The 22,005-nt window shown below is 42.5% G+C and overlaps 1 protein-coding gene and 1 pseudogene across 1 annotated transcript in view; both read left to right on the top strand.

The window, feature by feature from the left end:
- Positions 1–15,397, top strand: part of LOC149282429 (uncharacterized) — a 31,757-nt gene extending 16,360 nt beyond the window's left edge. The window contains exons 5-6 of the mRNA XM_089498140.1: positions 13,731–14,689; positions 15,391–15,397. Coding sequence (XP_089354266.1) covers positions 13,731–14,689; positions 15,391–15,397 — 966 coding nt within the window. The remainder of the gene's footprint in view (positions 1–13,730; positions 14,690–15,390) is intronic.
- Positions 1–22,005, top strand: part of LOC149282427 (uncharacterized) — a 179,170-nt pseudogene that overhangs the window by 49,546 nt on the left and 107,619 nt on the right.

Consider the following 22,005-nt stretch of genomic DNA (forward strand, 5'->3'; position numbering starts at 1 on the left):
TCTCATGTGCCTTCTCTCAACCACTGCACCTGTGGCCTTGGACCACAGAACTCAGCGACTTAATTAACATTATAGCTTAACTATATATATATATATATATATATATGTATTGAAACCCCATCAATCCCAATCTAATATGATACCATATGAAAATATAATGAGCATAAACCCATAACAACATAATACAATTTAAAAATACCAATAACCCTCTATGTTCCCCCTCCTTTTACAGAGACCAGTCTTTTAAACACAAGCCTCTGTTAGAAGGATGATTCCCACACATTCCAATCCTAGCAAACAATCACATTCTTTAGCCATGATCTCCCTACCTCTTTCTAGTATCTTCTATTAAAGCACATATTAAAACATATTATTTTAACCCACCATAAATCCCATCTGTCTTAACTCTAATTTAAACCTAAACCTATAACCCTTATGGCATGAATCACTAAATGAATAAATGCATGAATAAAGGGATTCATGACATATTGTGACTTCAGGCTGGTGCTCCTTACCTGAATGAGACTGGCCCATTGCGACCTGAGGCTGCTGCTCCTTTCCTGCAGCAATGAGATGGGACCCTTGTGAATTTAGTCTAATGCTGCTTACCTGAAAGTTTGAGATGTGACCATTGCAACCTCAGGCTGATGCTGCTTACCTAAAGGACTGAGATTGGCCCATTGTGACCTCAGGCTGAATCTCGTTGCCTGAGAGATTAAGACTGGCCCATTGTGACTTCAGTCTGATGTTCCTTGGATGAAGGATTGAGATGGTAATATTGTGACTTCAGGGTGGTGCTCTTTACCCAAAGGATTGATACTGGCCCATTGCAACCTCAGGCTGATGCTCCTTGCCTGAAAGGTTGAGATGGGAGAATTGTCACTTCAGACTGGTGCTGTGTACCTGAAGGATTGGGACTGGCCCATTGCGTGTCAGAAACAGTGTATAAGATTTCTGTCATAAAGAGTAAAAATATTAGGCCTTGGTTATTAGAGTTAAAGTAGGAGTTATAGTTGTCGTTCATAGTAGGTAGAGTGATGGGTTATAGAAAGCATGTACTGGGGAATGTTAGAAAGACGTATAGAGTGGCTTTTACAATAAGGAGGGCATTTGAAGAGGGCTGGGGTTGCAGCTGGAGACTGGCTATCAAGGAGGAGTGAAGCTGGTTTGGGAACATCACTCTTCAAGATGAGGCTGTTTGGGAGAATATTGGTTTGGTTTGAATATTGACAAATTCAAGAGAGAACACAATGTGATTTAAAAGAAATATTAGAAATTAGAGAAAACAAAAAAGGAATGATGAGCAAAATTTATAAAGTATTAATATTATTGTGGGACACGGAGCAAGAAACAGTTAAAGAGGTAGTGCTCAGTTGGGCTAAGGACATAGGACACGCGATTGATTACGATAAATGGGAAAACATATGGAAGAAAGATGTCAAATTTGCACAAAGCTTGAGAGAAAACTGGTTGAAATTTACTTGAGATGGCATCTAACCCCAATAAAAATAGCCAAAATATATAAGAAAACGAATGATGTATGTTGGAAATGTGGAAAAGCAGCAGGCTCCTATTTTCATTGTTGGTGGAAATGCGGAAAAGCGAAAGAATACTGGAGCAGATAATGGATGCAATAAATACGATACTAGAAATTACACCAGAAGAAACACCAGGATGAATGTTATTAAGGATGTTGGAGGACAATACAGATAAGAAGTATGGGAGGATATGGATGTCTATGTTAGCTAGCGCCAGGGTTTATACACAAGGAAATGGGAGACAAAAGGAATACCAGAAACAGAAGAACGGATTAACTTTCTCTATGATTTATTGCAGATGGACAAACTATCACAGATATTGAAAGAAAATTCGGGAGAAAGTATATCAGAAGAGTGGGGGAAAGTATTAGGTTTCATTAGGAAGAAATGGAGAAATTTTGAAGACACACCCAACTAAAGGTGGTGGCAGGTTTGGGTGTGCAACGCCGGTACCCTGGTGAGATCAAACTCTTTTACCCAAAAAGGCTCTGAAGCTGAATGTAAAGTTCAAAAGGGTGGAAATTTAATTTAAAGGACAAAATAAAGAGTTTTCTCCTCCCCAGCTCTAAATAAAAGATACATTACAGTTCAGCAATCTTCCGGATGTCATCTTTCTGGGTCTGATGTTGGTTTGCTCTCCTCACTCAATGGAGCTGGTGCAGGGTCTTTCAGCTCCTGAATTCCTTTATTCGCTTGCTGATGGTAACTAATTTGGCTAAATTGGTAACTAAAATGGCTAAAGTGTAAGAAATGCTCTTTCCGGCTGTCTGGGCCTGTTTGCCACCACAAGACAGCTCTCTGCCTGCTCACAGCAAAGACTGCTCCAAAACTAAAAGCTTCCAGCTACAACAGAACATCGTGGGAAAGGGCAAACCAAACCTGGAAATAATGCAGGGGAATCCTACAGCTCCTCCCACAAACAATGACTTTCCTACACTAAAATATTCTATGGCCTGAACCAACACGAAAGAAAATGCAGGCGAAATTCAATCAGTCCTGGCAGGACATCACAGAAATTATTTGATTATCTATTGACGATCCTTCTTCTTGCACTTTAATTTACTAACTATGTAATTGTACAGTGTATTTTTAATTTTATGATATAAGAAAATAATTTGTATTTTTGTTAGAGGGAGAAAGAGATAAACTAAGGAAGAAGTATAGAAACAAACAAACAAATAATAAAGCAATATAGTGTATTATAGAATCTCGACGATGATGATTATAGAGGAAGAAAAAGAAGACTGGAAAACCTAGTGGTTATCTGTGTCAAAGATATTCATATCAGATACAAGAGAATAGTTGGGACATTTAGAAAGTATAGTATTGTTAAGATATTGGAGAAGGAGGGTATAAGCGAGAGAGCAAGGTATAAGAGAGTATTTAGTTGGATCATTCTCACAAAGTGGAGGAAGTCACAGATAAGTAGGAATGTGTGTGTGATGAATGTAAGAGTAGAGAGAAAGTGTTAGTGTTTAATAAGAAAGGGGCGAAAGGCAAAGCAAGTGACTGACTTAGAAACAAGAAGATGACAAGAAGAATCAAGGAAAGCAAAGGTTCAGGTTAATTAAAGAATGAGAGGTTAAAGAAGAAAGAAAGAGAAAGAAGAGGATCAAGATAGATGTCTCTCATAATGTAAATAAGAAGCTTAAATATGACTCTGCATTGAGGAAAGAAGACCTTGTATTAATTTAGGGAATGTAGTGTGTAATTTTTTAAACTAATAAAAATTTGTCAATTAAAAAAACCCAGCCCTTTCTGTCAGGAAGTTCCTCCTAATGTTGAGGTGGAATCTCTTTTCTTGGAGATTGCATCCATTGCTCCGGGTTCAAGTCTCTGGAGCAGCTAAAACAAGCTAGCTGCCTTCTCAATATGACATCCCTTCAAATATTTAAACAGAGCTATCATATCACCCCTTAACCTTCTCTTCTCCAGGATAAACATCCCCAGCTCCCTAAGGCCTTCCTCATAGGGCTTCATGGGCCCTCCACCATTTAAATCGCCCTCCTAAAATCAACATCCTTTTTGAATTGTGGGGCCCAGAACTGGACACAGTATTCCAGGAGGGGGCTGACCAAAGCAGAATAGAGTGGCACTATTACTTCCCTTGATCTAGACACTATACTTCTATCGATGCAGCCTAAAATCGCATTGACCTTTTTAGCTGCTGCATCACACTGTTAACTCATGTTCAACTTGTGGTCTACTTGGACTCCTAGATACCTTTCCCATGTAGTCTCCTTAAGCCAGGTGTCACCCATCCTATATCTGTGCATTTCATTTTTCCACCATTAACCTTACATTTCTCTGTGTCAAATTTCATTTTGTTAGCTTTGGCCCAGCTTTCTAGTCTATTCAGGTCCTTTTGAATTTTGATCCTGTCCTCTGGGGTATTAGCTGCTACTTCTAATTTGGTGTCATCTGAAAATTTGATAAGTATTCCCCTGTTTCTGTCGTCCAAGTCATTGATAAACATGTTGAATAGAACTGGGCTCAGGACAGAGCCCCACTGGACACAGCACTGGTCACTTCTCTCCAGGATGAAAAGGAGCCATTTGTGAGCACCCTTTGGGTTTTGCCAATCAACCAATTACAAATCCATGTAACAGTTACCTTATCTAGGTTGTTTTCATATTTTTTTTTGTTTTATATACTGTTTAATTTGGTTAACTGCTATTAAGAGACATATCTATGAGATTCTATGATAAGGGGTGCACTATAAACCTTTTAATAAATGAACAGGGATTGCAATCCTATATATATACATATTATCAGACATAACTCCAGGGAATGTTAGCCTTTTGGATGCCAGAAGGTTCCTCTCATTCTTCAGAGCAAGAAGCAACACTTCAGCTGCCTTCTAGAAGATAAACCAAAAAGGCTTCCAAAAGAACTGAAGCCTTGGGCAAGTCACACTCTCTCAGCCTCAGAGGATGGCCATGGGAAACCCACTCTGAAGGAACCTGCTAAGAAAACCCCTTCAGAGACTCCCATAAGGTCACCATAAGACCTGGAAACAACTGGAAGGCAGACACCAAGAACAACATTGGGAAATAGGTGCAAGCCTTGCCTTGGGAAAGTGTAATGACTGGGCTCCAGTCAATGGAGGTCTTCTTCAGGCAGAAAAGGGAGGTTTATGCAAATGCAGAATGACATCACTGCTACGGAAGGCTCTCTTGACCAATCAGAGAGCAAGATGAAGGTTCTTCTAGAAGCTTCTGTGAGAAGGAGATATAAGGCCTGAGAGACCAAGAGACAGTTGGGGGAATTGTGTCGGTTGGAGATCGAGAGAGAGTTAAAGAGCGGATCTTGGAAGTTAGTCTCAGAATTGGACGTTTAGGTTTATTTATTTTCTAATAGCTTATATGAATTGAATATTATATACTTACAAATATTGTACCTGCAAGATTCTTAATATCTAGTATGACTTATATTTTAGTTATATTTTGTTATCTATAATAAATACCTCCTTGGAGTATCTACTACTCAGGCAGAGGCAGCCATTTTGTGTTCGGGGGATTTAATAGATGCCTTATTCTTATTCTTCACAAACATGGGGCTTTGGCTTCTAAGAGGAGGCTAGTCCCCCAAAAAGGCCAAAAGTGGCTCCTTTGGGAGGTTTTAAAAGTCTCCCCAGTTTCCTAATTAATAGATTTTCAGGCAAGAAGGAAGGAGACAGACCAGAATAACTCATATGACCAAGACAAACATACAAACAAACAACAAAAATAAGAATAAGGATTAGTCAGAAAAACAAACTGCTTATATTTTTAAAACTCAAAACCATTTTTAATAGGATAAAAATTCAATTTGGGTGCTTCTATCTTTTTACAACCGACTCAGGCTGTATCTGCACTACAGAAATAATCCAGTTCAAAACCGGTTTAACTCTCCCGGCTCCATCCTATGGAATCCTGGGATTTGTAGTTTGTTGTGGAATGAGAACTCTCTGGCAGAGAAGGCTAAGTGTCCCAAAGGTAAAATCCCAGGATTCCATAGCACTGACTGGTTAAAGCGGTATCAAAATGCCTTATTTCTATAGTGTGGATGCAGCCTTCTTGGGAAAGGGGCTGATGATGGGGAAAAGAGGAGGAATGCAGAAGGAAAGGAGGACAGACGGATGGATGGACGGAGGACCACCTGCAGCTGGACTGGCCTCCCTGAGTGGTCAAGACCTGAACTGAGTTGTGGACAATGGGCTCTCTTAATATTAATATTAATATCTTCCACTATTGATTGTAATTAAGGAGGGGATCAGGTTCCTCCTTTCAATAGCTTCAGGAAAATGTTTTGGTGTTGTTAAGGTTTGGAAGTCCTGTTTGGGGACTTTTTCTATTCTCACAGCCATCGGGTGCCATCAGGAAAAACCTTTCTTTAGGATCAGAAATCCTGTTTGGGGTCCCTTCCGACTTTCATCCTCCATTTTGGGTTCCCTGAAGGCCTCAAACTGCCAACTGTCAAGCGCTGAGACTCAGGAGGCCATTTTGTGCTGCTGGTGACTGTGGGAAATAATGTTCCAGAACCTTCTCTGAGGCCTCAGTTGAACAGAGGCCTCTCTTTCTCTCCTGAGGCTCCAGAGAGAGAAGAAGGCCAGGCTCCTTGGGCCAAAAGGAAAGAAGTGTGTCCCTTTGTGCCTCTGGCCTTCCATTTTGGGGAGAAGGAAGGAAGGAAGGAAGGAAGGAAGGAAGGAAGGGGCCTGTGGGGGTCTCAGGAAGGGAGGCAGGGGACCCAGGGCCAGTGGGGAGGCTGGGCTTTGGGGGCTGGGAGAGAGAGATGGAGAAAGAGACCCTCCCTTTGGGCCCTAGCTGGGGATGGTCCCAGTGGTCCTTGCCTCCCCCTTTGGGAAAGGAGACCCCCTCAGCCCCCTGGACTCACTCCTGCCATTCATTCCTAGAATGGCTGGGACTCAGAGGGGTTTCTTAGGCATTACCTTCTGCCCTCCATGGCCATTGGCACTGACCTTTTCCCCATTGCCTTCCCTCCCTCAGCCCTTGGACCTCCTCCTCCTTCGCACTCAGAGCAACCCTTCTCTACGGCTGAGGAGACGGCCTCTGACCCAGGGAAGCTCCAGATATAAAGGACTGCAGAAGAGGCCTTTCTGGGGCTGCAAGAATCAGGGTCTTTGTACTGAAGGTAGGCCTTTATTCCTGGAGCTGAAAGAGGACCTTTGTTTAAATGTTTCAGTCCAGGATTGTGTGGAAGGGCTGCAGCTGAGAGACTGAGCCCATGCTTTGCAGGCATAAAGCCCCAAATTCAGTCTCTGGCAGCATTGTCTTCCCAGAAAGTGGAAATGAGATTTCCAGACCCAGACACACAGTGCGCCAGTAAGTCCTTTGTGTGGGGACTGTGTGTACGTGTTGTTTACTAGAGCTTTGTGAGATATTTGTTTCATGGAATTTACATATGATTTCACTTCTTAAAAATGACCACAGTCCAGGGTGCAATGTTCCATCAAAGACCTATACATTTATAGACTTTTGTTTTTTCAAATGCACCACATTCAGCATTGTGCAGACTTTTTAAAAACATGCAAGGTAAAGTGAAGTGAATGTGATTTTGACAACAGGTTCATTCAGAAACAGTGCACACAAATGTACATGCATCAATTTCTGCGTTCCTTCAGGAAACAAAGAGAGGTGATGCACACCTCATGCTCCATTTCTGACCAAAATATAAACACAGCAGTTAAGCTCAGATAAATGGTCTCATTTGCAAAAAATAAAATAATTATTTTCACCAGTGTGTAAATGAGGAGGGGCCATGATGAGAGGAGGCCATGGATCAGATCCTTAAGGTAATGCAGGTCTTATCCAGCCCAGGAGCTAGAGCTTCTCCACCTGGGACATAAAGCAGGTCCTCCTCCTCTTCCTCTGTGTGAATGAGAAGTCAAATTCTCATCAGTGATGATGACACAGCCTGAAAAATTTGCATTCTTGCATTTAAAAATCTGAGGAGTCCGGAATCCTGTTGGTTAACCCTTGAGTGTAGACTCACTCAACCCATAAGTGACTGTTGATGTCCACATATAGATAAATCCAACCGATTCAGTGATTCTACTCTGATCAGGACTAAGCATAGGATACAGACTAGGATTTAGGCCAGCATGTGCCTGGAACAGGATACTCCCAAGCCAAGATGGCCAGGCAACAGTTTGGAAAGTGGGCACTCTCCACATGGGAAGAGACACTCTCCTAATTGTGACTTTTCTGCATGCAGAAGGCTGCCATGGGAATTGGGTGCTTCCTTCCCATCAGCTCAATCCTCTGATGCCCCCTGATCCTGGGAGGAGGGCTGGTTACCATGGAAGGGAAGAAACCTGAGAAGAGAGAACTCCTTTCCTGCCCTGCCTGGCCAGCGGCTTCACTGGTCGATGGAGTGCAACTGGTTTGGCCACTGGGAGAATGAGGGTCCACCATGGTGGGAGAGTTGGGTGCGAGGTATTAGAGAAGCATCCAGCTGTGTTTCGGTAGCCAGAAGGAAAGCATATGTGACCTGCATATGTCACCAGCAAAATGCTGATCTCTGTGACTTTGAGTGCTGCAGGGTTTCCTGCCAAACCAAGCCTAACCCTGGTCTCTTTTCTCAGGAACTTCATCTTGGCCCCCTTGTACACTGCTTTGGGGTATCTTTTGCTGGACGTGATCCAAGTGCAAGGCCACCAAGACCTCTCTACCTAATGGCTGACACAGGGGCCAAGCGGAGGGAGTTGGGCTCCAAGAGAAAGAGGTTGCTGAGGTACAACAACTCTTTTGTAAGTTGCCATCCTGACTATTAATTTCTTTTTTTAAAGTTTTTATTGAAAATATTAAAAATTACAAATGACAAAAAGACATATGACAATCCAATTACATTATGAAGCAAACCCTTTTATCTATTAGACTTATGTAGATTTCTTTAAGTAAACTTCCTGGTTCTCCAGATCTCTCCAAAAATAAAAACCATTTTATTTTACCTGAACTCTTATCTCTTTACTAACTATTTACCAATGGCTTCTTAATACTTCTGAATAAAGGCTTGTATACCTGTTATCACGTTACTTTTCTATACTTTTTTCATTCCACCTTATACCATATACTATGTTATCAATATCACCACTGTGTTGTTTATTTATTTTTCTTCATATATTTACCTTCATATGTTCTATATTTCATATTTTCCAATATTATTTCAACTCTTTGGCATATTCTACAATACTCATCCCAAACATTCCATTCCTTAATATATTCCTTCCAAACATTCCACTCTTTGTAGAAATTATCTAATGATTTATTATTTACAAAGTAAGTCAATTTATTCATTTCGAAAAAATCTTAACATTTTCAATCCCCATTCTTCAATTGTAGGACATTCTTCTTTTTTCCATTGTTTTGCAAACACTGACCTTGCTGCTATTATAGCATAGAGAAGAATTTTCTGACTATTAGTTTCATTTGTGTCCCAACTGGGCCACCTCATGAAAGCAAGCGGAGAACATACTGTCCCAGTGTGGCAGAGAGAGTCCTGGTTAATCCTCTGTCACCTCATTTTTTCAGGGGCTTTGAAAATGTCCTAGTTCTCTCGCCTCCTCTCACTTTGTCCCTTCAGTTCAGTTGCTGCAAAATGTGTTCCAAGTTCAAAAGATGTGTGCAGCTCAACAACTCTAAAGAGGAGAAGGGAGGAGAGAAGGGGCAGGGTCTTGCCCTTGCCAGGAGTTGGGGGCCAAATCAAACGGCTGTACCCTTCCTCACTTTTGTGATCTTCATCATTAACAACTTTGGCCATCTTGACCCCCTTTTGGTGTTGCTTATCCAGATGTGTCTTTCTTTCCCCATCTGTGAAATGCTGAGGGATATGGAAGAATATATCTGGAGCTAAATTGAGGGTGGGCCCAGTGGCCCTCAAGGCCAGAGTACTCCCCAGAACTGTTTTTTAAAAATGAAATTTGCCTCTGAAATTAGGTGAGATATTGCTAAATGCACTATAATTTATTGGTGACTAAATGTACTATACATGTCTGGATAGTCAGTATCTTAATCAATCAATAATATCCCAGAAATGGCCTAAATTATATTCTTTATTATATTGTACAGTATATTATATTGAAAGGGTTCAAGACAATCTGGATCTCAGAGGCTTTAGCTTTTTGTTTGCTTGCAGACTTTAAAGTTTATTTGCTGGACTGAATTCTGAAGTGTTGAAATAATATTTGCAATGCACCATGTGCTCCCCCCCCCCCCTTTTATTGGTCATTCTCTGGATGAGGGCTATTTTCTATTGCAGGTGACCTTTGCGGATGTGGCGATATATTTCACCGAGGAGGAATGGAAACTGTTGACAAAGAAGCAGAAACTTATGTACAGTTCTGTGATGATGGAGAATTATGAAAATGTGGCCTCTGTGGGTAAGGAAGCTGAATCCATTGCCCTTCCTGTGGAGACTGAGGGCCCTTTCATAATTCAATGTCAGAACGCTATAATTCCACTTTAGAATTATTGAATCAAAGAGTTGAAACAGACTGCAAGGACCATCCGGGTCAATCCTCTGCCATGCAGGAATAGGCATTCAAAGCATCTCCGAGAGATGGCCATCCCGTCTCTGTCTAAAAACCTGCAAAGAAAGAGCACTAAACTCTGAGGGAATATGGCGCAGTACAGACCGTCAACAAGCGGCGTACCAGCACCGGTATTAGGGTTGGGAAGAGCGCATCATGTACATGCTCCCTAACCTTAATACATACCAGCAGCGCCATAATGCCAGCGCCCTGTGTACATGGGCACTGCTATTATGATGTCACGCACGCACCATGTCTAAACCTGAAAGAGCTCCTTCTGGGCACGCACCTCGTTCTCACAGCCACCAAACGGCTGCGAGAATGATGGCAGGGAGAGAGGCCCCTTTCTGCCATAGCTCTGGCTCCCATGGTGTCCAGGGGCATGAAACCCCAAGGACATCCATTTCCAGGCCACAGGGAAGCAGCATTTTGCCGCTTCTCCATGGCCTGGAATTGTGGTGGATTGGGGCCCCTTGGCTGCCAGTATCGCTGCCCTGGCTCAAATCCTCCATGGAAAGGGGCAGCTGCAGACCACCCCTTTTCCATGGTCAGTACTGGGCCTATATTCCACTGCTGAAGAGCTCTTACTGTCAGGAAGATCCTCCTAAAGTTTAAGTGGAATCTCTTGTCCCTGTGGCTTGCATCCATTGTTCCATGGTCTTTTTCTGGAGTAGCAGAAAGCAAGCCTGCTCCATCTTGAATATGACATCTCTACAAACATTTCAATAGGGCTGTCATGTCCCCTCTTAACCTTCTCTTCTCTAAGCTAAACATACCCAGCTCCCTAAGTCGTTCCTCGGAGAGCATGGTTTTCAGACCATTCAACATTTTGGTTTTCCTTCTCTGGACATGCTCCAGCTTCTCAGCATTTGTTTGACTTGTGGTGCCCAGAACTGGACACAGGATTATTGCAAGTGAGCCCTACCAAAACAGAATAGAGTGGCATTATTATTTTCCTTGATCTTGACACTGTACTCCTATTGATACTGCCTAGGATCACATTGGCCTTTTCAGCTGCTGCATCACACTGTTGACACATGTTCAACTTGTGCTCTACTACCATTCCTAGTTCCCTTTCACACATTATTTAATTGTCAAAACATATTCCTGTGGAATCTTGGAATTTTTAGTTTTAGTGAGGCACTATTGTTCTCCACTTTGTAAGGATTCTAAATATCCAATCGTAAACTGCCAATTCTGGAATTTTGTGGGAAGGAGCCATGGATATTAATGCTTTTTGCCCCTAAATGGTCCTCAGCCCATTCCTGAACAAGTTTCCTGGCTTTTGTTTCCACTTTTCCAGGCTCTGGAGAGGCTTTGTGGGAAAAAGGCCTCCCTTGGCCCTGCAATGGCCCAGAGAGGTCCCAGCAGTGCCAAATGGCCTCCACTTCCCCAAAGGGATGCTGTGAGATATTGAGGGGCAAAATATTATGCCGTATTTTTAGGCAACACAATGTGGGGTTGCCTCAAGATCCCGTGGCGGCCAATGTGACTCTCCCCAATCCCCAACAGTAGTCCATCCCTGTCTTGGAGTTGTCTTAAAGCTGTTTTAAGGCTCTCCTTGAACCTCACCAAAATTGGAATCCAGGTCCCAGCCCCTTTATTCTGCTTTTCCTAATGCATTATTTGTAAATTGATTGTCCTGCCTTTCTCAAGAAATGAGTCTCAAAGTGTCCCTTTTGTGCATCACACTCTGTGGGTGTGTGTCTGTGATAGAGAGATGGAGGGAATGTAAAAAACAGAAAAGCAGGAAAGAGATGGTGAAGGTGAAATGCTGAAGCAGTGCAGATGACCAAGAGTGAAGGCTGGAGAGCAGAGAGAGAAAAGGAAGGGGATCAGGCCTCTGGGAGCCAGGAGGGGAAGGCAGGAGCAAAGCCAGGATCTCCTAGCTCTGTGCAGACAGGAAGGGATCTCTAGGAAGGGCCAGGAGAGGGACCTTGGGGATTGGGAAGCAGCCACCAACTCGACAGATTTTAAGACCTGAACTGGTGAGAACTGGTTCAGGCCCTTGTTTTCTAACATATTTAGCAATTATGAGCAATGTCTATGAAGAGAGGAAAGAGGGACAGAAAAAAATTCCTTTTTCTCTGATGTTTCTTTTCCAACCTGAGCTTGCTTAGCTCCATGGTTGATTCCAGAAGTGCTTTGTTACCTGAAATGCTGGAGTCTGGAGAGGACACCCGCAAGTGCTATGCTTTTAGGGGAATTTCATGCTTAGCTCAAAGGAGAGATTGAGGCAACAGTGATCTCAGGATTCATCCCAACTATATCAGGCCCCAAAGCACACAGACTCCAAAGGCATTTCAAATAGGTTTCTGTGTTTCATTTAAGGGGAAAGCAAAACACACACACACATACATCTAAGTGTTCATGAACATACACAAGAACTAGGTAACAAAGGTGGTCGTGGTGAATAGTGCAAGGCTTTGCTAATGGTAATACATTACCTAGATGGAACTTGATTGCAATTGCTGAGGGTCCAGAATGGAAAGAGAAGTCAGTAACTCCCATGACAAGTGAGGCTGGCGAGTATAGTGAGGTGTTTAGCAATGTAAACCAATGGAGTGTCTCTCTGCAACTGGACTGATGCTGAAGACTAGTCAGTTGGGGCTGATATTTATACTGAAATCATTGCTTGGGGGCAGAAACGAAACATTCGAAAAGGTTTAAATTGCTTTAGAATGTTTCCTGGGTGGGGAAAGAATTGTCTGAAACTGAATTAAATGCAGTGGGTCCTTGGTGGAAATTCTTCAGCCAAAAAGGATCATCACACTGGCTCTCAGGTACTTCTTGGCTCTGAATTTGGGTCCCATTCACAAGCCAATGTATAGCACAATCTGAAGACGACACTCCCAGAGATCAACAATAACATAGCAGAGAACAGAAGAAAATCTCCAGATATAGGTATTGGCAATGCACTGACTATTTGCCACACTTAAAAAGAACTCATAGACACAGTTGATTTCCTCCAAGTCCTTGGAGGTTGTTTATCTTGAGTTGGAATAGAAAACAAATATGTACCAGCTCTCCTCACCAACTTCCATCAACTTCATAATCTCTTCACACCCAACTCCAACCCACATCAATCCGCATGTGAGCTGTATACTGTATTGGTTGTGAGTCATCTCCAGGTGTCACACAGCATGAGGCATCCTCTGCAGTTAACTTGCATCATGCCTTAGGGTCTGGATCAGGACTCTATGGCCGTCTCACAAGATACGATGCCACTTTTCAATCAAAATGTTTTAACATATATTTAATAGAATTTTTTAACTGCCTGATTTTCTGCTTCGACTGATTTCCTTATGGCAGTTTCCCTACAATCTCTTCTTTGCAAGCTCCTATAAGTAAGGATACAATCGTTATATGGATTTGGGGGCATCCAGAACAGGGCCATGTCGGGTCACTCACACCAACTTTATTAATTTAACCTGAAATAGGGAGGGGTGAACGTAGGGCTAAATCTTGGGGTAACACCTTCCTCTCTTAACGCTGAGATTCAGTCTTCTCTGTCATTGTTCTCCTTTACAGAAGAACTTGTCAGTCGTGAGCGAATCCACACAACAAAGAAGTCATATAAATGCCAGCATTGTGGGAAAAAATTTGCTTACAAGTCAGTCCTAGTCATGCATCGGAGATTCCACACAGGAGAGAAGCCATACAAATGCCAGCATTGTGGGAAATGTTTCTCTCAGAAGTCAGACCTAGTGAAACATCAGAGAGTCCACACAGGAGAGAAGCCATACAAATGCCAGCATTGTGGGAAATGGTTTTCTTCGAAGTCACCCCTAGTGACACATCAGAGAGTCCACACAGGAGAGAAGCCATACAAATGCCAGCGTTGTGAGAAATGTTTTTCTTCGAAGTCACCCCTAGTGAAACATCAGAGAGTCCACACAGGAGAGAAGCCATACAAATGCCAGCATTGTGGGAAATGTTTCTCTCAGAAGTCAGTCCTAGTGATGCATCGGAGAGTCCACACAGGAGAGAAGCCATACAAATGCCAGCATTGTGGGAAATGTTTTTCTCGGCAGTCACACCTAGTGACACATCAGAGAGTCCACTCAGGAGAGAAGCCATACAAATGCCAGCATTGTGGGAAATGTTTCTCTCAGAAGTCAGACTTAGTGAAACATCAGAGAGTCCACACAGGAGAGAAGCCATACAAATGCCAGCATTGTGGGAAATGGTTTTCTTCGAAGTCACCCCTAGTGACACATCAGAGAGTCCACACAGGAGAGAAGCCATACAAATGCCAGCGTTGTGAGAAATGTTTTTCTTCGAAGTCACCCCTAGTGAAACATCAGAGAGTCCACACAGGAGAGAAGCCATACAAATGCCAGCATTGTGGGAAATGTTTCTCTCAGAAGTCAGTCCTAGTGATGCATCGGAGAGGCCACACAGGAGAGAAGCCATACAAATGCCAGCATTGTGGGAAATGTTTTTCTTGGAAGTCAGTCCTAGTGACACATCAGAGAATCCACACAGGAGAGAAGCCATACAAATGCCAGCATTGTGGGAAATGTTTCTCTCAGAAGTCAGACCTAGTGACACATCAGAGAGTCCACACAGGAGAGAAGCCATACAAATGCCAGCATTGTGGGAAATGTTTCTCTCGGAAGTCAGTCCTAGTGATGCATCAGAGAGTCCACTCAGGAGAGAAGCCATACAAATGCCAGCATTGTGGCAAATGTTTTTCTTGGAAGTCAGTCCTAGTGATGCATCGGAGAGGCCACACAGGAGAGAAGCCACACAAATCCCAGAAGTGAACTAACATTATTTTTGTCAAGAATTGTGATGTTAAGTGTGTCTGTCTGTATGTCTGTTTATACTTTAAAGTTGTATTTTATTAGGTTTAGGTTTTAATTGCTATTAGTATATATCATTGCTTTAGTTTATAAAATTGACTGGGGATTTTTGATCGTGGTATAGGTTAGCTGAATAGAGGAATGGGATTTGTTGCAGCTGGCTAGTATAGTTATGGCAATGATATCTCTTGGAATTTGTGGGATGTTGGTTGATGAAAGTTAGAGGCCAATATTAACAGAAAGGGCTAGTCTCTGGGAATGGCAAAAGGGGCCTTGTCACCTGTGGGGCATAGACTGTGCGTATTGGAGGTGGGGGCTAGGTTTGGAAGAGGGTGGAGTTTTAGGTTTTGGGGTTTAAATGTATTCTTTGGCTTGAGGTGGGCAGTTCTGACTTAAATACTGAATTTCTGACTATATGTTCTTAATAAAGTTCTTTGTTGTTTCAACACACTGTACTCATTGATGCACAGAAGTTCTGCATTTGCACAAATTTGATACTTTCTTCTTTCCTCAGGCCTTAGATCCTTTTCTAGCCACAAAAACAGAGGCAAACACACACATTTATACAGAGAGAGAGAGAGAGAGAGAGAGAGAGAGAGAGAGCTATATGTACAAAGCAGAGCCTTCCCAGCCTTTCCCTCCTTAGTCCAGCTCTGCAGCATGGGCTCCATTCTGGAAGGAAGGAAGGAAGGAAGGAAGGAAGGAAGGGCGTACTCCTTCCCTTCTTCCAAAGGCCGACAGTGGAAAAAGCAGCAGCAGCGGCAAGGGCCTTTTGATCCCTGTGCATGCTGAGGAGGGGCCTTTGGGGCATCTATGCATGCACAGTCTGAGCCCCTGAAGCCATTACTGCCCTCACAGTCTGTTCACAGGGAGGGAGTGAAGTGGGGATAGCTCTCGTCCAAATGGCTGGAGGGTCTTCAGGTGTTGTAAGAAGGAAGGAAGCCCCTCTTCTTCCCCCAAAGAAAAGCAAGGGGCCTGCCAGGCCTCCTGTTCTTCTTTCCTTCCCAGCCCCTCCTTGGGGGATTCATTTGGGCCCAGGTACTGGGGGAGTATAAATAGGGTTGCCATAAGTGAGGACCTCTAAACCGGGACAAATGTAGGACAAATGTAGGGCAACATTTTCAAATGTAGGACACATTTTTATAAAAATGGAGGATGCGCAAAAAATTGAGGTTTTTTTTTTTAATGTTATTATAAATGCATGTTTTTAGGCATGATCAAAATGGAGAACATTTTGGCATTATTCCTAGACAGATGGCAGAAATGTATTTGCCCTCGGGTTCAACTTTACTTCTCAGAAGTGTGTACTTGGGCAAGGGACTGTGGTTTTTCTTCACTGCGCATGAGTTTGTAAAAATCACAGCAAGTTACATTGGCCGTGCCTCAGAGGCTTGTTGATATCAATATCACCACCATCATCATCATCATCACCACTATAATTGGCCAAGAAAGGCAGACTTGTTAGCATTCAAAGCGACATAAATACACAGAAAATGCACTTGCATATATTTAATAATAAAAAATAATAAAAAAACAAGGCAGGGGTGTATATATTTGATAATAAAAATTAATGTAATAAAATAAAAAACAAGCAATAATAAAAATTAATAAAATAAAACAAAAACAAGCAATAATAAAAATTAATGAAATAAAATAAAAACAAGCAATAATAAAAATTAATGAAATAAAATAAAAACAAGCAATAATAAAAATTAATGAAATAAAATAAAACAATAATAAAAAATTAAATAAAATAAAAACAAGCAATAATAAAAATTAATAAAATAAAATAAAAACAAGCAATAATAAAAATTAATGAAATAAAATAAAATAAGTATTTTATATTTTAAAAAATAATTTAAAAACCCCCAAAATACCAAGGCAGACCTAATGGCCACTGACTCAGCTTTCCTCTTCCTCCTCCTCCTCCTCCTCTTCCTTCTGTGGCCCAATTCTGCCCTGGCCTTCAGGCACCCTTCCTCCGGCTCCTTCCTCCTCCTCCTCCTCCACCTCCTCCTCTCCCCCCTCCTCCTCCTTAGGATGGCTGGCGCGGGAGGAAGGGAAGTGGGGCAGGCACGCACACGCACGCGCGTGGACGGAATGGGGAAGGCGCGCGCGCTGCCACTGGCCCCTACTGAGGCCTGGGCAGCAGGCAAGCCCTCCCAGTGGGGGCGCAGTGGCAGCGGCGCTTCTGCCGCCGGCCCGTCTAGGAAGAGGGGGAACCAGGGCAGGCGCGCGCGGGGGGGAGGGAAGTGAGGCAGGCGCGCGCGCGCGGGGAGGGAAGTGGGGAAGGCGCGCACCCTGCCCCTGCCCCTGCCCCTGCTGAGGCCTGGGCGGCGCGCAAGCCCTCCCAGTGGGGGCGTGGTGGCGGCGGCGCTTCTGCCGCCCGCCGAGGAAGAGGAGGAAAGCGGAGCCGGAGGAGGAGGAGGGTCGGCGCCGCAGCAGCTGCATTAGCGGCAGCGGCAATGGCCGCAGCGGACCCCCAAACCGGGAACAAGGCACGGGTAGGGGCCCAAACCGGACCGTGACCGGGAGGGGCCCCCCGAAACCGTGAATGGCACGGGGGCCGCCGGTTTATGGCAACCCTAAGTATAAATAATAAATAAATAAATAAATAAAACTTTTATTTGTATCCCGCTTTTCTGTGACGAGACAATCAAAGCGGCTCACAACACATTAAAATCCACATTTACAAAATTATGTCCCAAATTCCCCCCATTAAAACAGGATTAAACATGTTACAATTAACATATCTATTAAAAACACAATAAAAAATACAACGAGGACAGAGCGGTGGGCTGATACATGATGCGGGGGGAAGTCATTCTGTGGCCGGCACTTTTATTCAGGAGAGGCCTGCCGGAAGAGATCCGTCTTGACAGCTTCTTTAAAGTTGTCTAAGCTGGCAATTTGACGGATCTCGTCTGGCAGGCCGTTCCATAGTTTGGGAGCAATTGCAGAGAAGGCCCTGGTTTTTAAAGGCTGCAATAGATTTCTCCCAGAGGACCTGAGGGTGCGGGGTGGATTATGTGGGAGCAGGTGATCCCTCAAATAGGTTGGACCCAAGCCATGCAGGGCTTTAAAGGTTATAACCAACACCTTGTACTGTGCTTGGAAACGAATAGGCAGCCAGTGTAGAGATTTTAGGATGGGTGTTATTTGGTCACTCCTAGTTTTTCCGGCGACCAGCCTGGCTGCCATATTTTGCACTAGTTGAAGTTTCCGGACTAGGCACAAGGGTAGCCCCATGTAGAGCGCATTACAGAAATCAAGTTGTGAAGTTACCAGTGAATGTACAACAGTTTCTCGGTCCTTTACTTCCAGGAAAGGGTGCAGGGGGACCCTTGGAGAGAGGTATGGCCATGGACGGGAGGGGGATCCAAAGGTAAAAAGGGCTTTGAGGAGCCCCCTTCCTCCTGCAAAGTGGGGCAGCGGAGAGACCCTCCCTTCTGATGCCTCTTTTGGGGGAGGTTTTTGTGCCAAATACAGAGCATCACACAGCTTTATTTTGGCCTGTCTGTTCAGGCCCTTACGGAGGGCTATTTTTCATCTTGCTCAAATGAAGCAGAGGCACAGCCACTTCTGAAAAAGCCCTCCCTAGATCCCTTGGACATGAACAATTACAGACCGGTCTCCCATCTTTCATTTCTAAACAAGGTGATTGAGCTCTTCAACTCCAAGCAGTCTTGGATGAAACAAAGTGTCTAGACCCATTTCAAACTGGCTTCAGGACCGGATACAGAGTCGAGACTGCTATGGTCACCTTAGTAGATGATCTCCGCTTGAGTACTGACGAGGAAGTGTGACTGCTGGTGTTTTTGGACCTCTCAGTGGCTTTCAGTACCATCAATCATGGTATCCTTCTGAAACACCTGAGGGAATTGGGGATCAGGGGCACTGCATTGCAGTGGTTCTGGTCCTATCTCTTGAGTAGATTCCAGATGGTGATGCTTGGGGACAGTTGGTCCTCTAAGAGGGAGATTAAATCTGGTGTTCTCCAGGGTGCCATCCTGTCCCAAATGCTGTTTAACATAAACATGAAACTGCTGGAAGAGATCATCTGGAGGCATGGAGTACACTGATGACACCCAACTATACCTCTTCATGCCCCAGACCTCAGTTTCAACTAAGGAAGGCATCTCCCCACTGAATGAATGTCTTGAGAAAGTAATGGACTGGATGAGGAAAAACAGAATGAAGCTGAATCCAGATGAGATGGAGCTGCTCGTTGTTGGAGATCCTAATCCAGATATGGAGGTTTGTCACCTGTGATCCATCTGTGGACGGGGTCACACTTCCCCTAAAGGACTGTGTTTGCAGTTTGGGAGTGCTCCTGGATCCATCGCTCCAGACACTGGCTCAGATAGATACGATGGCCAGGAATGTCTGTTATTAGCTTCAGCTGATACGCTAACTGCACCCCTTCCTGGAACCTGAAGAGCTGAAAACTATGATGGTAATATCCCCCAACCCTGAGGCCAGGCCATCAACAACAGAACAATACACAGATTAACATGGGAATCACTTCTCCTTACCCAGGATCACACAGTATATATATATATACCCACTCTCTTCTAGGTCAGCCTTCTCTGAAGATGGCAGCCACAGATACCAGCGAAACGTCAGGAATAAACTCTTCTAGAACATGGCCACATAGCCCAAAAAACCCACAAAAAACTACTCCTGGTTTGATTATTATTTTTTTTAGCCAGACTTAAAATAGACCCATTGAAGAGCTTCTCTTTGATACTTGAACCTCTCAACTTGTGCATAGGGAAGATATTACATATTATATACTATTTCTAGATGAAATGAGATTCAATCATTACAGGTGGAACTGACTGGATAGAAGTCAAATCAGAAAAAAATGTTTATAATGGAGTCTCAAAAATGTAATAATAACAATTTATTAAGCTTTCAGAAAGTTAACAACAAACCACGAGGAAATGCAGGAATATAGATCTATAGGCACTTCAGTGTTGCATTTACTATCATTATTGATTTATTGTTATACTTATTCCTCTGCGATGGTGTGTACAATATGATTTTAGGTAGAGTATTAGAATAAAAAAGAAAAGAAGCAGACCCATTGAAATCATTGAGAGACATGAGTCCCACCCAGCCCTTCTCCCATTGACTTCTTTGGGAATGATGAAGGCTGGGACCAACCCTAGGACTGCAATCCTGGCCCCATTTTCTTTTCTTTTTTTTCCCCCATAACTTTTTATTGAGTTTTCCATCTATTGCCAACATAACATACTTCAAAATATCCACCGATTTCTTTCTTTTTACATTCTAACAGTACTTTATACCAACAAGCTTTACTATTATTGTTACTCCACTTCCCTTCCCCAAACTTCTAGAATTCAACTTAATCATTATTACACAGAACAGTTCTTGTGACACTTCTGTAAATGCAGTACAATATCATTACCTTCCTCCCACCTTTAATTTATGTTACAGTAGACTAATTGTTATTGTTTTTCCTTCTATGTTTGTTGTAACATTATCAACTCAAAAGCTTAAAGGTATACCCTTTAGCTTAGAACATTCTTTCTTGTTTCTTTACTTCTCCAATTTCCTTCTTAACTTTCCTGTCTTCTGGTCTTGTTTAAATGATTCTCTTGCCGGCTTTACCGTACAGCCTTACAAATCTAGATAAACAAGGCCAATTTTATCATTATTTTTATGTCAGATAATTTCCTCAATATTTGAAGCCCAGTTTGCATCATTACCCCAAGTCTTTTGCAGATATTCCATTACCTTTTCCCAACATCCTCTCCATTTATCATTATTTTCATCTTGTAATTTATGTGACAGCAAATCCAATTCCATCATCTCATATAGTTTCTCCTGCCACTCTTCTATTTCTAAATTTTTCTCAGATTTCCAATGTTTAGCAAATATCACTCTGGCAGCTGCCAACATATAAAACAAAATTTTTCCATATCTAGTTTCATCTTTTTCTTCTAACAACATTGTTTCAGCTCTTAATGTTAATTTAACTCCCAACATTTTGTCAATTTCAACTTGTATTTCTTTCCAAAATTTCCTTGCCTTGTTACAAGTCCACCATAAGTGATAATAAGTCCCGATCTCTTTTTGGCAGTTCCAACACATCTTCTTTCCCGTTTTATACATATTGGCTATTTTGACTGGTGTTAAGTGCCATCTGTACAGGATTTTATAATAGTTTTCTTTTACATATTGCGACATTGAGTAACTCATTCTTTTAGTCCATGCCTTCTCCCATTGTGACAATTCTATTGATCTCCCACAATTTTGTGCCCATTTGATCATTGAGTCTTTAACAATTTCCTCTTCCGTAAACCACTCCAACAGTTTTTTGTAAATCTTGGAAATTGTTTTAGACTCAGATTTCCAAATAATTTCTTCCATCCCATTCTTGGAATTAGAGAAGCCAACCTGTTTCTTATCCTCTTTATATCTACAGGTAAGTTGCCTATACAGAAACCATCCTATTTCCCAACCTTCCTGTTTTAGTATTTCTTGAGTTTTAATAGATCCATCCTTGTTTAATAAGTCTTTATATCTAATCCAGGTCTGGTTTTTCTTTGGATCATAGCAATATAGTGCCTCGTGTGGTGACAGCCACAAGGGAAGTTTAGGACATATACGTTTTTTATACTTATTCCAGACCCTAAGTATTGAGGCACGAATATAATGATCATTAAAACTTCTATTAGCTTTTGTTTTCCCGTAAAACAAAAAGCCATGCCAGCCAAATCTAATGTTTGTACTCTCTAATTTCAATAATTTACTATTTTCTAAAGTAAACCATTCTTTCAGAAAGGTTATGGCACATGCTTCAAAATATAATTTTAGGTTAGGGAGGGCAAAGCCACCTCTTTCCTTAGCATCATATAATATTTTAATTCTAATTCTGGGTTTTTTTCCCGCCCACACGAATTGTGCCAGATGTTTCTGCCAATCTTTGAAGATTTTTTCATGTTTAATAATGGGGATGCATTGAAAAAGAAATACTAGCTTAGGAATCACCAACATTTTGACTACAGATATCCTTCCTAGCAATGAGAGATTCAATGTCAGCCAATTTTTCATATCCTTTTTGATTTCTGCCCATTTACTCAAATAATTGTTTTTAATA

Source organism: Sceloporus occidentalis, unplaced genomic scaffold (assembly GCF_023333645.1).
Source record: "Sceloporus occidentalis isolate IW3139 unplaced genomic scaffold, rSceOcc1.0.p SCAF_114, whole genome shotgun sequence".
NCBI classification, from domain to species: Eukaryota; Metazoa; Chordata; class Lepidosauria; order Squamata; family Phrynosomatidae; genus Sceloporus; species Sceloporus occidentalis.